Genomic DNA, 18,292 nt, shown 5'->3' with positions numbered 1-18,292 from the left:
AACCATCACCGTCACGGTAAAATAAAAACCGTCATGCCTTCAGAATTGTGATTTTTCTTTTTAGATGTTACAAATGTTAATTATGTATATGTATAAAAACACACACTTCCTGTCCAGTTCTACTGCGTTTGCTTGAGAATGAAGACAAACTAGTGAGAGAGCTCGTCACATTCTCCAAGAGAAGCAGGAGCTTTGTTCTTGATCTCGAGACCGTTTAAAACAGGCCGCTTTGGTCGATCAGCTCATGCTCCGCGAGAAGCTTCGTCCACGGCGGGGCGGGAATAACTGCGGGAGGAACGTTGGGTTTTTATGTGCAATGAACAACTGACCCGGTTATTTCATGTCTAACATAAAACTTGGTCGTTGCCGGGCGACGTTTTACGCGCAGCGGTGTCTTTTAATGCTAAATGAGATGTAAACATTTTTGTACCCCAATCCGCTTTTCATTACACAATCCTGGTGGAAACCCTGGGGTTGCGTTAACATACCAGACCTTATTCAGCCTGTTGTTCCGTGTGTTGTTGTGTAGTTGAATAACTTGCCTTTCCAGATTAATTGTTTGTTCTTGGTCTTGGATTTTGTGACATAAATGTCATAAATGTGTGACTTTCCCACCTCATGATGCATTTTATGACTGATACGACTTACACTTCGAACCAAGTTATCCGGAAAATATGGTAAATAAAACAATGTGAACTCGTAAAAGATTCATATTTTGGTGTTTATCCAAACATGTTGGAATGGTAGTTTTGGTTAATTATTTAATAGCCCAACAAATTTAGACCAATCCTACTCGTAACTACTTAAAGGAGGGGTGTCCAAAGTCGGTCCTCAAGGGCCGCTGTCTGCAGGTTTCCAGTGTTTCCTGCTTCAACACACCCGACTCAAATTAAATAGATCCAACAGCCTATTAAGTTTTGCACAATGACTCAGTAATTTGAGTCAGGTGGTTTTGGAGGAGGGACACATCGAAAACCTGCAGGATGGTGGCCCTCGAGGACCGGAGCTGGACACAGCCCTCTTGTAAAATGAGGATAGCAGTTACCCTTCCACTCTCTTCGATGTCCCTTCCCATGGCAGCGATTGTTTCCACCAGCTCTGACACATCAACATCGTCAGTTACCATGCCAACAAAGATGCAGCTCTCCTCCATCACAAACTCAGGGCCTGAGATGAAAACATAAAAAGAGAAAGATTTAGTAAGAAACATTCTGGATCATACTGTGGCCCAGATGGGAGGAAGCACCAACCAGTAGAGAAGACGATGTCAGTGTCGAGCTCGTGTAGTTTCTTCAGCAGCTCGTCGTTAATTTTCTTCCACTCCTGCTTCGCCCTGCTCTCGTCTGTTCCTTCAGCCTGTAGCTCGTACCTGAACACCGTTCAACATCATTAACGTCAAATGCAAGTAGGTCTGAAAACCTTTTTTAATATGTTACAGGTTTCTAAAAATGCTGCTTAAGCAAAACATCTGTTACAGAGCTCCATGAAGCCCATCAGCCTCACCGGACAGCTCCCAGACCCGGCCAGCTGGGCTCCTCGATATATCTGAGCAACGGTGAACAGCGGTGAATCGCCTCTCTGAAGTCTTGTCTTAAACTCATTGTGGAGATCATCATGGGTACCAGCTCTGTGAGCTTCTCCACCATATCCTCAACATCCTCCTGCTGGGTGCCCAGAACTGGACAGGAGGGAGGAATCAGTTCATTTTCCTGCTGAGGTTTTGTGATGGATCATTTTCAGGTCTGCTTTGTGTGTGTGTGTGTGTTCATGCTACCTGCAGCAGTCAACAGGGGGCTGAATCGAACACAAGTTCCTTCATCGTCCAGCTCCACCACATCTACTCCACTGCTGGGCACCAGCTGAGCGAGCTGATCACCGAGCTGCATCCAGGAAGAAAAGAGTGTCAAACTGCACATGAAATGCAGAAAGTCAGGGTCACATGAGTCTGAGCCCTTAAAACTCCAGCCCATTTTTGATGCTAATTTTGGTCCGCCTGGTCATTTTGTTATGTAAAAACACATGTAGAAGCTGAACCCTTTTAATCACAGTGAACATCCAGACGTGATGTTTCCAGCTGTCAGATTGGGAGGTAAAATGATGTAAAATGAATGTATGAATAGATTTAGCAGCATAAAGGTCGACCAGAAGAAGAAAGCAGAATTTATTACTAACAGAACTTTGTAGAAATAACACACAGATCAACAGTGACCAAACCTTTTCTCATCTCATCGTTCTCTCAAGTCTTGGCTTTCAGGAGACAAAATATTGTTATTGAAACAAACACACAACAGAAACTATTTCCATCCGTCTTTGGTACTGCTTAGTCCGATTTGGGTGTCGGGGAAGCTGGAGCCTCTGCAGGCAGTTAACAGGCAGGAGGCAGGTTACATCTGGACAGGTCACCAGGCCACCGCAGACTACAGAAACTATTTTCATATTAACACTTGTCCTCCAGGTGCTTTCTGCTATTTACAGATACTTATGGTAAATAAAAATATATATTTATGGTAAAAACATTTTATATATATATATATAGCTCTGGGCAACAATTAGAAGCTTTTGATGGACCGACTGCTGCTACTCTTTACTGTTTACTGGGAATGTTTCTTTACAAATATAATTCATCTAGATCCTCCAACACTTTGATCAATTATTTGTAGAAAAGATGATGAAATCCCCAAAGTCCTGAAAATCTGACATTTCTCCAGACAACTGTTTAACTGTTTTCCAGCTGGCACCTGCTATAAAGTGAGCATGTATCTATAAGAAACAAAAACCCATAAACTCTCAGTCCAGCATCTGATGTTGTTTCATGGTGTTTATATTTAAATACGGAGAATTCTGTTTAGTTTACAGTACCAGGACACGTTTTTTAAACCCCAAAAGGGAAATGATATAATAATAAAGGAAGGACACTCACCCATCTGTTGAAGGTATCGAGCACCTCTTTCTCAACAGCACTGAAGCCCTCCACCGAACCCCCACTTGATCCTTGAAACACACGAGATGAGGAAGTAAAGTAAAACCGGTGTGTATACTGACGTCAGTGTTCCTGTTTTAACTCATCGAACACTCATTTAACTTCATTTAGCATTAACACACAGTTCTGACATATCGGTTTGGGAGAACCTCGTGTTCAGGAAGATGTGAGACGTCGGAGTATTTCCACACTTCAGATATCTTAAAAAGTCGATCTATGTGATATCACAGATCCCTCTGTTATTCAAGAAAGATCTAATCTTTGAATTGGAGAAATACCCATCAGTTCAGGTCCTGATATGTTACAGTCTGCTGCTTCCGACCAGCTTCTATAGGCCGAGCGGAGGAAAACATGGAAAACTGCTTGTTGTGCGGATTGGTGGAAGTATTTGGGATTAAGACCCTTCATGACAAACCCTACACAGTTTCTGCTGCTGAAACCAATTTTTGTGTTTTTATACTGTCGTTACAAGATGGTCTACATTCGTTGTTTACAGTCTTTAGAGGGTTTTCTACCAAATGTTCATGATCTTTTATTACCCAGGATTTAGTCAAGGTCAAATAATTCCTGTTATCCGCTGGTTTACATTTCCACTTCACTGCAAAGTTTTGGAAAATTTATTCTTGTTAGGTTCATACTACTTGTTAGTATGGCAGTCGGACCCACTTTGGCTGCTGTGGCCCTTCAGCTTCTGTTTCAGTTTCTTTAACTTTTTCTGAATATCTTTCCGCGTGTCCTACATTCAGCTCTGGCAGCTCATCAGTTATTTATAGCCTTCACTGTAGTTTCTAGGGGTGCTGAATTTAATCGTTTCTACGCGATGCGGACGTGAAGGATTCTGCATCGATGCAGCAACAAAACAATCGATTATAATAATGTCATATTCTGCTGCCACTGTGCGCGCGGTGTGATCTTTCTGCTGCAACAGCTCCGCTTTGAAGCCTTCACTTAGGAAAACTGTAAAACTAAGCAAACATACAGAAAATATATCCGTATCTCATTGGAAGTACGTTCATTTTCTCAGGGAAATAATGTGAGATTACACATGAAACTCTAAAAACTGATAAGTTAGCTTAAGGCTAATGTCTATGGAAAATGCAAGCTAGCGCTTAGCATGCGCGAAGAGATTTAAACATTGTTGTCCAACAAATGTTTATCTCAACAATATTATCTGTGTTCAGTTACAAATTGACTAGAATGCTTACAGAGAAATGCTTTCTGGCTATGAGAGAGAACATGAATAACATCTTAACATGCCATCCATAGTTTGTCTGGACTACGGGAAGACTGAAGGGACAAAACACACCGCTTCACTGCAAGTAATCTCGCGACTAGAGTCCTACCATTTTTAATAACAATGTCACATTTTTGTAATATTTCTTGATATTGCAGTAATAAAAAAAATAAAGTTAAATAATGAAGTTGAAAGTATTATTGTTTACATGTTTATGATGTTTGTCAATATGAGGACGTTTAGACTGATTTCTGAAATTATTAGAAATAAACGGAGTTCATAATTATCTGAACGCTTGCATTCATTGATGAAGAAATTTGCAAGGTGCTGCAATAAAGAAAATTGCGGATGCAACACATTGTGATGCATTATAATGCATCATTGAATCGAATCAAACTGTTAATCGTGATAGAAAGACCAGCAAAGATCTGTCTCAGACATGGTTGCTGCTGCTGCTCCAGTTAAATCCTGCGACTTTTAACAGAAACATCAATAAATCACACTATCACAATAAATCAGATTATCTGTGTAAAAAAACTTCTAGCTAAAAAATTCAAGATAAAAATGGTCCTTTCTTTTCTTCGACTTCGCTACCAGTTAGTTCCAGTTCAGTTTATTAATGATCTACAGAACTTCAGGACAAACTTCTTTGTCTCACAGAACTGAGGCGTGAAGCTTATGTTTCTGTTTACTGGGTGACTTTCCTCCAGATGAGTGACTGGCCAGAGGGAAACACCTTACTACCTCCATGTTCCCACTCAGTCAAACTTCATACACAGAAAAGAAACACTGCTGTTTAGCATGACTGTTTGTTTCCTTAGCTGGACAACTATTTTATGAATTGTCTTGTATGAACACAGTTACTATCGTAAATTACCTCCATACAAATAAAGCTTAACTGAATGTTTCTGTAAAATAAACACTGCTCAGGTGTCTCTTGGTTGTGTGGTGCAGACGATGCGACCTTTACCAGCACTCATTTCTTGGGAAAACTTGAACAGAACCACAGGAGAGTTTTGTTCATCTTCCACCTGTTGAACACACAAAAACACACATCAGGACACATGAAGTGTTCACCACCACACTTATCACATCATCTACTTCATAACATGCAAAAATAATAGAAATGTTGTTAGCTGAAAGGGTGTGATGTTACAGTAAATACCGGGTTGTGTGAAGCTGCTACATGTCATGTCCGTGGCAGATGCAGCTACAGTTTATGTCACATACAGCTTTTGTTTGAGTTGTCAAACTGCTCTGTATGGAGCTGGTGGGGGGCTGACTCCTCGCCTATCAGTGGTACAGAGCCCCAACCAAACTACAGCTCCGGCTTAGAGTACCAGAACCGACACTTTTAAAACATCTGGAAACACCTGGGGATGGGGTTTCCAGTGTTACGCTGATAGTTTCAGGTTAAATTTAGTCAACATGGGCCGGCTGTCCAAAAAATTTAATCTGGATAAAAGCTATCTGGATTTGGGAATCCCATTTTTTGGGGAAGGCAGATCACGTAATCCAGCTTACTTTTACTGTGGTTGTTCAGAGTATAAATAGGATTGGATCACCCTGATCCAGAATCCCGTTTTTCAGGATCAGGAAATCTGGATTTCCAGCATGTAGATCTGTGTGCGCTGCCGGCCTTGTGAAGAACAACAGGTAGAAGAGACGTTTGCATGCTTTGTGAGTGGAACCATTGGGACCATTAACATCATACGTGCATGTATTGTCCTGCATAACACTGCGACCAGGCGGACCGTCCCTCTCTGTGATGATGTTTATGATGCACCTGAACCCCGTGTGGAGGCCCAACCTCTGGCCTTCTGTCAGAACGAGGGACGGACGGGACGTGTAACGAGGGATGCGATCGTTAGAAATTTCTTTTTTAACAGGTTCTTTTCTGATTATGCAGTAATGAATAACAGAAAAATTAATTTTTTTTTGTTTTTCTTATTGTATTTGTTGGGGGGTTTATTTCGTGGGGACATGATAACGTCATGATTTTATTTATGCTTTTATATCATTTTATTTTACTATGCTGAAAGGCTTCATAGGTCTATGTTAACCACTTTATCCCTGTCATGGTTAAACAAGTCAAGTGCAACATACAAATATAAGCATATGAACCAAATAAAAAGTTCTATTATTTGATCAGCTGTTAGGTTTTACCACAGTTTCTTCCTAAAATCCATCTTGTAATCCTGCCCTCTGCTGAGATAATCCTGTTTTTTTGGATCAAAGTTATCCGGATTCTACTCAGAAGTTTTGAACAACCCAAACTGAGGCTTTTATCCGGATAACAACCAGGACTGGATTACGTGATCCAAGCCGATTTCAGAATCCGGATTTCTGTTTTGAACCCATTTTCTAGATGTGATCCTATCTGATAACCGAAATCCGATCGGATTACGTTTGATCAGCCAGCCCCATGTGACCTAACTGAATCTGTATGTAGTACATTTCTTCATACTTAAAACATGTGACAGGAAATAAAAACGGGGACTCTGTCATCAATGACATCCGGGTGAGGCAACATTCATGCCAGGGTGGGGTTGAGATGATGCCTACTGTCTCCACATTGTGGATGTGAGGGTCATGAATAATTTACAAGCACGTGTAATGTTGTTTTATTTGAGAGCAAAAAGTCTTTTATACATGATTTTAAAAAAACAAGACTTATCTGATTAAAATGACGCAAAACTACGCAAGACTACAAAAGTTAACTAAAAGCCTCTTTTATGGAATTTGTCCCTTTTTCCTTTTCATTGTACCAAAGAGACAATGGTTTGATGTTTTTTTATATACACAACTATTTCCATCACATACATCCATGTTAAACCACAAATAGCCAAGTCAGACTTAACAGACCAGAGGGCTTAAACAACAACATCCCACCACTAAGACATACTTGTCTTTTACACTGTGTTCCAGATTATTCTGGTTTTGTCATTTTCATTAGGACTAAAGTCAATTGAAAGATTTTTTTAAAGAAGAAAAAGCAGAGAAAATAATAATCGGTGATGTTTTTATAGCAATTTTTGGGAAAAGGATGTTTTTGTCCACTAATGACCTGAACGGTAGTAAAATTTTCCCCAGTTTTCCCCCCAAGTTTTCCAAGAGAAATGCTTTCTTATAAAAAAATCATCCCACACAGGAAAACACACCCAACATGGTGGCCAAAAATTGAGGGGAAAAATTACCTGAAAGGAAAATATTGTTGTTTATCACCCACAAGGGTTAATAATAGTCTATTTTAAAGGTCTGTAACGATGGAGTTGTGTAGCTGAGACCAAGGTTTGTGTCTGAACTGCACGTGACCACTGAGGATCTTTCCATAAGCTGACGTGTTCTTGTCATAAAGGGGGAAACCCAAGCAGCAAACATTTAATCTTCATTAATCTTCGTTGCTCAGATTTCTGAAGATGCTGCAGATGATTTCCCGTCCCTTGATGTGAGGTATAAGGCTAACTGGTGGGATGCAACAACACGTGACACATTTAATAATTATTCATGACCCTTGCATTTCATTTAAAGGCAACAAAACAAACTGAGTGAGGAGAGGCATTCTCTGAAGTACCTCAAAGAACATGCCTGAGTGATCCACATCCTAACCAATTAGGAGGAAGTGAACAGTCCATCAGCCAATAGAGACCCATTACTGCAGAGCTGATGTAAGGTGGAGGAAAATGGTCAGGAAGTGACAGAAAGAAAGAAAAGGGAGGGTAGGATGGGAAAGGGAAAACATGACCGTAAGGGAAACAGGCATAGGCTTGGTCCCACCTACAATAGAGAGTATGAGAGAGCCCAGAATGTCCCGAAGGGAAGCCCCGGAGATGGGCGGGATCGGCGACACCATACCCTGGAACCAAGGTAACCCACACTGACTATAGCAACTGCTACACACACTCAGACACACATTACAAACACAGTGGTACTGAGGGCTCAACAAGCTGGATATCCAAGCTACAGTATGAGTGCCACTGTGTTCAGACTGGGATCCCCAAACACTGATTGTTCACTGCATCTGGACTGTTGTGTTAAAGTACAGTGGAAGTACTCAAGGTGCTCAGTTTTAATGTTTGACTGCAGTGGATGTCAGTGAACAAGGTTTAATAGTGACCCAGACACCGTTCCAGTGTCAGTAAAACTCTGACGTTACCATTTTCAAAGCCTCAACGAGAGATATCTCTGTCTCAAGGACACCCTACAAACACAAACGGGTTTAGTTTTTTAGAATGTTGATGCCATCGGTTAGTACAAGGTGTCTATCTTACTCAGTAATACATGCAAATACTTTTCTAACATAACATAATCCAACACTTTCACCGTCAGTTAGGAACTCATTTCTGTGTGTTTGATTCTTAAAATGTTTTTTGGATATTTAGTGGTTGTGACTCCACTCGTGAGAGTTGTTCCTCATTCTGTGCTATGTGGAAACATCTCAGACTTGACCAGACACCTTTTCATAATGACGGACACCATGTTGATTATTAATAACATAGAGCACATACCGATGTTTTGATTGAGGCCAGAGGTTTTAGCTGCTGTAGGAGCTGCTGGCTCTGCAGGGGGAGAAAGACACAGGTCAGATGTGTAGAGCAGGGGTATTCAATTAAAACTTAAGGATGTTCAGTTAGAAAAAACCTCTTGAAGCCAAGGTCAGAAGATCATAGTGTGATATATATATTTAATTATACCATGATCTGGGTGAATACTCGATTCTGATTGGCTGGAGGGTGTCTGTTAAAAAGTGTTATAGGACACCTGTTAAAAAAAGTTCAGATCAAATAGACTTATTGTTGTAAATTATTGTGCTGACTAAACACCAGCAGCAATTATGGACAATATTATAAAAACTTAGGATGGACTTACTTACATACACATTTAATGATCAGAGTGAATGGTGGATAATATTTCTTGCAATAAAAACAATTTAGGAAACAAAATGTGGCATCATCCGCTGGACACACACAAGTAAGGGCTGCACCCGCCCTCTGAAACGATCTTTGTGTAACGTAACATAACGTTAAGCGATCATCTCTCTTCACTGATCAGGTCTAATACAACAGCTGACCGACTGAGCTGCAGGTTCTGTGTCAGAGCCGGTTACCATGGCAACGCGTCACAACAAGACATTAAATAGTCCATGCAGCCGGTTCTTATGAAAAACTTACGATTTTAACGGTAAAAATAATATAATTGATTTAATATGTTTTTCTCTCATAAGTGACCGGGGTATAAGCGGGATGATGCCTGACGAGGTCTCCATTATCAGAAATGTATGGACGACGCAGAGGCGCGAACTGACCTAAGCGAATGCACACCTCGTCGGGCATTATTCTATTCTATTCTACAGTCATTTATCAGACGCTTTTATCCAAAGCAACTTACATCTGAGAGGAAGAACAACACAAGCAAGAATTCAAACAAGATGGACGTCATCATTAAGTGGTAGTCAGACTGCTGTGAGTCCAGCTGGACCAGGTGCTGTCATTATCTCTTACGTAGCCTAGTAGTTGTATCAACATCTGCATGATCTGAAACCTGGACCTGAATGGAGTCAGGACCCTAACCCTAACCCAGGAACACTGCTGATCACACCATTAGCCAGCTAACACATGGATCAGGATCCAGGTGTACTGATCATACTGGACACAGAGATTACTTATTTTCTGTAATCTCAATTCAGATTTCAGGTGGTATATTTGTTCAAATCTTTCACATCTTGTCTCATACAAACATTGGTGCTTCTTGCCTCTAACTCTCATCTGTCTGGACTGTAGAGTCCCAGCATTTACTGGCTGGGTCCACTAAACTACAAAAGCTTCACCTGAAGCGCTCCACCAGGTTGTAAATCCTAACTTTCTGTTTTGGCTGGAGGGACATTTTCTGGGTTAGGACCGTAACCGGGGTCCACTAATTAGTGACCTCTGGTGTAGAACAACACTAAACATTAAATGACCAAACGAATTTCTGAATTTCTGTTTGTGTTGCTGGTCCACTAAATATATAGTAAACGGGAATTTCTCACTAGAGCTGTGGCGTGTCTGATCTTCTGAACAATGCCATTGTGACCGAGGTTCTGTAGGGACAGCCAGAGAGGCAGCGCTCTCAGCTTCTCCATAGGCTGGCTGGAGGTCAGTCCTGCTGCCAGAGACTGAGGCACAAACACACAAAGCAGTGAGGCAGTTAAACCAAGAAGAATAGGGACCGTAACCAAAATACGCCACAAAACTACAAAAAAAACGCTTTGATTCAGAAAATGATACGAGGTTACCAGAGCCGGGTCTTCATGTCTGTAGAGGGTGACAGCAGTTACAGCTGGCAGGCCAAGCCACTGACCTGGAGTCAGAGTCATACTGTCACTTCTGGTGGCTGCCTGGAAGGAGACAAGCAGCACAGAACAGTGTTTACTAGCTACCGTCACAGCGGGGTGAGGGAATAAAACTGAACAGATTTAAAACTTAGATTACCATGATGGCAGAGGGGACTTCCCCCAGAGCCAGCGTTGCAAGGTTAACCCTGAAAAAGCAAACAAATCAGAATAAAATTTAGAAAACACTTTATTAGCTCCACCTGTCCAACTGCTTGTTAACACAAATACCTAATCAGCCAATCACATGGCAGCAACACGGTGCATTTAGTCATGTTAAAAAGACGTGGTTGCTGAACCCTCTGCTGTGAACACCAAGGACAGACCTCAACACCAGTTGCTCTGCATCCACAGCAAGAAAAGGCCTAAATGTAAATGTAAGTTCACGGATGAACTACAGGAAAAATGCCATGTTTGTCTTAGTGATGATGGACGGGAAGCTCAGTGCATGACAGGCAAAGCAAGATGGCAGTAAAGTGCAAGCTCACATCCCTTCTTCATGAAAACAGGTTTCATTTATTCATTTACTTATTTATTTTGATTATCATCTATTGCTATTTATTTATAAAGGGACAAACACTGAACAGAAAAACAAGAAATCTTAGAGTACATTAAAAGAACGACACTGATTGTAGATGGTAAGAATGAAAGAGCTGACCCACCCTTCAACATGAAGCCATAAGCTGTACTGATCACACAGCTCCTTCAGACGACTCAGCTTATCCGTATGGCCTGCCCCAGGGGTACCTGCAGGGAAACAGAAAAAACACAGCTTTAAATAGCAGATAAATGTGTGATACACCTGAGTGCAAACTTCAGTGTCTAAACTGAGACTTTGTCTCACCTGCATTGGCAATCAGCAGCAGAGGAAGCTTCCCAGCTTCCACATCTTCTTTGATCAGTTTGTCCAACAAGGCAACATCCTAACAGCAACAGACAGCATTTCAGTCAAATTCCTTTTCTTTTTCAGCCAGCTGATAGTTCTGCATGTTTTAGATCTGCGTTCTCCTACCATCTGGTGCTGGGATCCAAACATGGTGTTGCATGGCACCGTGCACAAACTGGACAGAGGCAAGCCGATCTGATAACACACAGACTATCATGAAATCTTCGGTTTGTGAGCACCTGGATGAAATTCAACACCTTTTCTGTATTTAACACTGAACACCAAAACAAAACTTTATACACCTCCAGAAAAAGTGGATATAAATTATACATTTTTTTTCTGATGTTTAAAAATGAAACCACAATAAATCATTTCCAACAGGGCTGGACCAGTAAAAAAACAGCATAATAATCTATAAATAACGAAAAGTCCAACGTTTTCCCTTGTTTTAGTGCAAAGAAGAACATTATCAATGTTACATAATAGCTTTCCTTTTAGAAAACACCATGAACCTGAACAACACTCAGCTTCAGTTACACATTTACATATTTTATTTTCATTTTCTGTTTTTATTGTATATAAAATGTAAAACTGCATATATATATATATATATGTATATATATATACACACATATATATATATATATATATATATATATATATATATATATATATGTATATAAACTTATATATATTTTTAAAGTCAATTTTTCATTCATACAATTATTTATATATATATTTTTACAAACGTTTAAAAGACTATAAACAGTATTTTATAATATAATTCTACATTTCATATTTCTTTGTGTATTAATTGTATTCTATTGTACTTTATTTGCATATTTTATTAATTGTACATATTTATTTACACATGCCAGCAGATCATGTGGATGACAGGTACGTGAAACTGAAAAACACAGTATTTCATATTATGATCAGAGTAACTTACAGTTGTTTTAAATGTACATCCGTGTAATTTCCACATGTGTGTAGTAATCCTGACCACCTGAACTGCCTCATAATGCAAACTGAAGTCGCATCGGTTAAGTAAGATAGATGGAACAAGTTTCAACCCCTTGTTGAGCCTCATCAGGACAAATCAGGAATTACAGTTACTTTTATTTAAAAACTGCACTTTAATATCTTCTTTTTCATTTTCACATTTATCAAATTCATCCTATGGGCCAAATCCTGGCGGGCTGGATTTGGTCCCTGGGCCGTATGTTCGACACCCCTCGTCAGGATTATGGGGTAGAGCTGCAAGAAGGAAAACTTTTCTAACAAGGAAAAACAATCAAGTCTCTGAAAAACACGTTGGGAAAATTTGTTCTGGTCTGATGAGAGAAAGGTTGGGCGTTTTGGACACAATTCCAACAGAAAAAACTTCATCACCAGAAGAACAGTGAAGCACGGTGGTAGCAGTGTCATGGTTTTATTAGCTGGAACTAGAGCTTGAGTCAAGGTGGAAGGAGTTCTGAACAGGTCCACAAACTTCAGACTGAAGCTGAGGGGAATTTTCACCTTCCAACACAACAATGACCTCAAACAGGCGTCCAGACCAACTAAAGAATGACTGCCGGAAGAAAAGGAACGTTCTGGAACGGCCCACAAACAGTCCAGAGCCTACATCCAACAGAAGGTCTGAGGGGTGACCAGAAGCATCTTTAGCTGTTCCACGCTGGCAGACTCCTGGCCAAGAAGACCGAATGCTGAGATTAAATAAAAGCTGCTTAGTTGAAGGGTGTTTTTTTTCTATAATTCTGTTTTCTTTTTTTCTTTCCCCTGAATTTTGTGTTTTATGTGACATTTCTTTTTTTATGTGAAGCCTCTGGAATTACCTGGATTTCCGCATAATTTGGTAATGAAATTATGAAATAAAATAGCATGGTTCACATCAGGAAACACTTCTTGAGAATAGCAAACTCAAAACTGGTGTGTGTGTTTTTATAGGACAGGGCAACTTTAACCAACACCTCCAATCTCATCACACTGAGTGGACTCCTCCAGCTTTTCTTGTTCCTTTGGCTCAAGGACCAGTGGCAGCACGGGAGAGTTTCTAACTGTTCACCTCTTGTCCCTTACATTAACTTTAATTTCATATTTGTTTAAACTTTGCCTTTTCTTTTTCTGCTGCCATGTAACCGCGCAGCACTTACCATCCCGGGTTGTTTGTGTCGGCTTTGTGTTGCAGCTGTCTTCATGTTCTTTGGTTGGACCCACCTTGCAGGACCGGTGTTTGGCCAACCCAGCGCTTCCTAATTACAGGTGTGGGTGAGTTCACAGATCAGGTCACTTGTGAAAACCAAGTGGAGGGTTTTCTTTTGTTTAGTTTCTTTACTTGCATGTGTGACTTATTTTGAAGTGAAGTCTTAGAACGGGCATTGTTTTCTTGTTTGAGTTGGATTAGTTTATTAATGTTGGTGTAAATCAGGTTTCTGGGTATATAGATTTTGGGGGAAATGGTTTAGCATAAATCAGAACAGGTGTGTGTTCAGTTGTGTATATAAGGAGTCCGTCACGAGGGGAGGAAAAGAGGAGATATGCGTGGCAGGTTTCCAGGTTGATATTTTCTGGATCGTCAGGAAAATAAAATGTTCATCTTAAAGACGTTCCTGCCTTCTTCCTACCTTTTCACCATCTGAGCCAGACTAGCTTACAGAACCATGACAAACCCTTAAATTGGTAAAAATAACAAATCCCACCCATTTATGAGCTAATTCTGGGATTCTGTTAATGTTTTCCACGTCAAGGAAATTATAGAGCCCTTTTCAAACTGGCCTTTACTCTACGTGTTGCATCACACTCAGACTGTCCGTCTATTGTTTATTCTCTAACAAAAGCTACAGCTGTTGTACACGTTAAAGAGGTTGTACAGGTGTAGGAAGTGAAGTGATTCCTTGTGGTTCTATTTAACATCCCAAGTGTGCACAACAGGGGTGTGTACACTTCTTATATCCACAGTTTACTCTGAGTAGGAATCTATCACACAACCCAACTCCTCTAGTTACACATAACCAGTAAGACTGGCTCCAGACATCCCTGCAGCCCTGGATGTGGCAGACCAAACATCACAGTTTATCTTTTACTGCCTGCTTGTTACCTGTTTAAACACTGAAATGACAGTTTATTAAAAACAGGATTGTAAAACAGATTCATTCCACTGCGTGTGATTTGGATCACACATGTACAGAACTTATTTTTTATCTATTCAAGAGAGCTGCATTTATTCCCACATGGGAGGTTTAATAAGCTTGAAATCTGCTCGTTTATCTTTCCCACCTGGCTGCACAGATGTTGTCCCAGACCAGGCCTGCAGGAGGCACTCTGGTAGATGACTGGCTGTTTGGAGTTTAAGACGGTGTAGCCTTCAGTGGAGTATTCCTCATAGCGAGCATTGATGACCAGCCGACAAACTTTCACCAGGCCGTCCCTGTCGTCCTCGTGGAAACAGGCAGAACCGGCCTCGTACCTGGAGGATGTTATATGATCCAAACAGAAAACATTTCACTTTCAGGTATCTGTAGTAACGAAGTTTGTCTAAGGTATATTTCCAGTAATGAGCTCTGACAGCCGCGTGTTCTGTAAATATCTAAAGCAGCTGCTGTTAATCCCTGTTAAACTGTGGTGCTATTGCAGCATTTAATTACATAATTATCATTTACTGTGTATGGGTCTATTTTAGCACCTTTAATTAAGATCCTAGTTTTTCCATTTTAAAGAAAATCCTTTTTTTTGCGCTGAAAACCTGCATAGCTCTCCCTCAGAAAGTTCCTGCCTACATGCAAATATATTGTGCTTCAATTCAAAGCTGTCTTCCTTCTCTCACCAAACGTTAGCTCGACGAGTTTTTCTGTTTGCTCTTTATTTATCCAGTAAGAGGACCAAAAATAAGACTACAACATACTTGAAGCAGGAGGTTATATCCATGCAAACACCAGGCACTGGTCTGATTAATGAAGTGGTAACTGAGCAGCCCCCATCCCGAGTCTCTTACCTCGGCAGACCGCGATGCCATCCCAGACGTCCCACCTCAACCCCATCTACCATATAACTCTTCATCAAACTGCTAAACGCTCATATTGTTGCGTCGTGGTCTTTGCTCGTGAATTTAGCATGAAAACACTGCAGCCGGATTTATGGCACTAATATGGCTCCATATGCATCAATAAACAGGGTTTACCTGAAGAGCCTGCAGAGCCACAGTGTGGTGTCCGACAAGATCCGAGTGGTCAGCTTCCGGAGTCGCTCCCTGTCCAACACCGAGATGTAAGCTGCCAGGCTGTGGCCCAGCAACGCCATGTGACCTTGTTCACCCACATTCTGCATCCTGCTGGAGACGACAAACAGATACGTTATCGTGCGCTTCATTCTGAAGGTTGTTTGTCTCTTCGACCTTCTAACTATCACAGTCATATGGACTGAAAGGCACGGCATGAGAAAAAACGCTGATTTTCAAACCTCCTCCGTGTGAAGCAGCAGTGCTAACCATCCCAACACGCCCAACATGACTCAGCATTTTGAAGATAATAATAGTACAACTAAAACTTTTACATCTGTAAGACTCAAACAGCACTTTGCTTTACGTACTGTTGACTCGGCTTGTCCTCTTCTTCCTCTTCCTCCTCATGAATGAGACTGTGAACTAGGTGCAGTATAGTGGTGACATCCTGACCACTGTGAAGGAAATGTAGGTTAGTGGCTTCAGCTCTTTTCATCAACAACGCTGCAGCATCACAGATGAACCTCTCACAACATGCACCACGTCTGGTTTAATGGACTGAGGACGAGTCCAGAGCCCGAAGCAGATCGAAGCTCTCCTCGTAACGTTCTGAGGAGAACAGAACGTACCGGTAAAACAAACATTTAACGGAGGGAAACACCCACCACGTGGACCAGCGAGAAGCGTTAACACCGACCACGTGGACCAGTGAGAAGCGTTAACACCCACCACGTGGACCAGTGAGAAGAGTTAACACCCACCACGTGGACCAGTGAGAAGCGTTAACACCCACCACGTGGACCAGTGAGAAGCGTTAACACCCTCCACGTGGACCAGTGAGAAGCGTTAACACCCACCACGTGGACCAGTGAGAAGCGTTAACACCCACCACGTGGACCAGTGAGAAGAGTTAACACCCACCACGTGGACCAGTGAGAAGCGCTAAAACCCACCACGTGGACCAGTGAGAAGCGTTAACACCCACCACGTGGACCAGTGAGAAGCGTTAACACCCACCACGTGGACCAGTGAGAAGCGTTAACACCCACCACGTGGACCAGTGAGAAGCGCTAAAACCCACCACGTGGACCAGTGAGAAGCGTTAACACCCTCCACCTGGACCAATGAGAAGCGTTAACACCCACCACGTGGACCAGTGAGAAGAGTTAACACCCACCACGTGGACCAGTGAGAAGAGTTAACACCCACCACGTGGACCAGTGAGAAGCGTTAACACCCACCACGTGGACCAGTGAGAAGAGTTAACACCCACCACGTGGACCAGTGAGAAGCGTTAACACCCACCACGTGGACCAGTGAGAAGCGTTAACACCCACCACGTGGACCAGTGAGAAGCGCTAAAACCCACCACGTGGACCAGTGAGAAGCGTTAACACCCACCACCTGGACCAGTGAGAAGCGCTAACACCCACCACGTGGACCAGTGAGAAGCGTTAACACCCTCCACCTGGACCAGTGAGAAGCGTTAACACCCACCACGTGGACCAGTGAGAAGCGTTAACACCCACCACCTGGACCAGTGAGAAGCGTTAACACCCACCACATGGACCAGTGAGAAGCGTTAACACCCTCCACCTGGACCAGTGAGAAGCGTTAACACCCACCACGTGGACCAATGAGAAGCGTTAACACCCACCACGTGGACCAATGAGAAGAGTTAACACCCACCACGTGGACCAGTGAGAAGCGATAACACCCACCAGGTGGACCAATGAGAAGCGTTAACACCCACCGCATGGACCAGTGAGAAGCGTTAACTCCCACCACGTGGACCAGTGAGAAGCGTTAACTCCCACCACGTGGACCAGTGAGAAGCGCTAACACCCACCACCTGGACCAGTGAGAAGAGTTAACACCCACCACGTGGACCAGTGAGAAGCGTTAACACCCACCACCTGGACCAGTGAGAAGCGCTAACACCCACCACGTGGACCAGTGAGAAGCGTTAACACCCTCCACCTGGACCAGTGAGAAGCGTTAACACCCACCACGTGGACCAATGAGAAGCGTTAACACCCTCCACCTGGACCAGTGAGAAGCGTTAACACCCACCACGTGGACCAGTGAGAAGCGTTAACACCCTCCACCTGGACCAGTGAGAAGCGTTAACACCCACCACGTGGACCAATGAGAAGCGTTAACACCCACCACGTGGACCAATGAGAAGAGTTAACACCCACCACGTGGACCAGTGAGAAGCGTTAACACCCTCCACCTGGACCAGTGAGAAGCGTTAACACTCTCCACGTGGACCAGTGAGAAGAGTTAACACCCTCCACCTGGACCAGTGAGAAGCGTTAACACCCTCCACGTGGACCAGTGAGAAGCGTTAACACCCTCCACCTGGACCAGTGAGAAGAGTTAACACCCACCACCTGGACCAGTGAGAAGCGCTAACACCCACCACGTGGACCAATGAGAAGAGTTAACACCCACCACGTGGACCAGTGAGAAGCGTTAACACCCACCACGTGGACCAGTGAGAAGAGTTAACACCCACCACGTGGACCAATGAGAAGCGTTAACACCCACCACGTGGACCAGTGAGAAGAGTTAACACCCACCACGTGGACCAGTGAGAA

General features: G+C 42.5%; 1 protein-coding gene across 3 annotated transcripts in view; it reads right to left on the bottom strand.

Moving 5' to 3' along the window:
* Window positions 1-18,292, bottom strand: part of pdxdc1 (pyridoxal-dependent decarboxylase domain containing 1) — a 30,039-nt gene that overhangs the window by 8,435 nt on the left and 3,312 nt on the right. Inside the window, exons 4-20 of one of the 3 annotated variants that reach the window (XM_041970617.1) lie at window positions 16,058-16,144; window positions 15,651-15,800; window positions 14,750-14,939; window positions 11,597-11,665; window positions 11,429-11,507; window positions 11,247-11,331; window positions 10,685-10,733; window positions 10,489-10,590; window positions 10,243-10,368; window positions 8,723-8,773; window positions 8,371-8,415; window positions 5,185-5,245; window positions 2,921-2,991; window positions 1,775-1,880; window positions 1,504-1,678; window positions 1,251-1,369; window positions 1,046-1,167 (exon numbers count right to left, since the gene is read on the bottom strand). In XM_041970617.1, coding sequence (XP_041826551.1) covers window positions 1,046-1,167; window positions 1,251-1,369; window positions 1,504-1,678; window positions 1,775-1,880; window positions 2,921-2,991; window positions 5,185-5,245; window positions 8,371-8,415; window positions 8,723-8,773; window positions 10,243-10,368; window positions 10,489-10,590; window positions 10,685-10,733; window positions 11,247-11,331; window positions 11,429-11,507; window positions 11,597-11,665; window positions 14,750-14,939; window positions 15,651-15,800; window positions 16,058-16,144 — 1,687 coding nt within the window. The remainder of the gene's footprint in view (window positions 1-1,045; window positions 1,168-1,250; window positions 1,370-1,503; window positions 1,679-1,774; window positions 1,881-2,920; window positions 2,992-5,184; window positions 5,246-8,370; window positions 8,416-8,722; window positions 8,774-10,242; window positions 10,369-10,488; window positions 10,591-10,684; window positions 10,734-11,246; window positions 11,332-11,428; window positions 11,508-11,596; window positions 11,666-14,749; window positions 14,940-15,650; window positions 15,801-16,057; window positions 16,145-18,292) is intronic. The other 2 variants (XM_041970626.1, XM_041970634.1) reach the window with 2 other exon arrangements.

Source organism: Melanotaenia boesemani, chromosome 2 (genome assembly GCF_017639745.1).
Source record: "Melanotaenia boesemani isolate fMelBoe1 chromosome 2, fMelBoe1.pri, whole genome shotgun sequence".
Classification (NCBI taxonomy): Eukaryota; Metazoa; Chordata; class Actinopteri; order Atheriniformes; family Melanotaeniidae; genus Melanotaenia; species Melanotaenia boesemani.
This window is presented reverse-complemented; position numbering and strand designations above follow the sequence as displayed.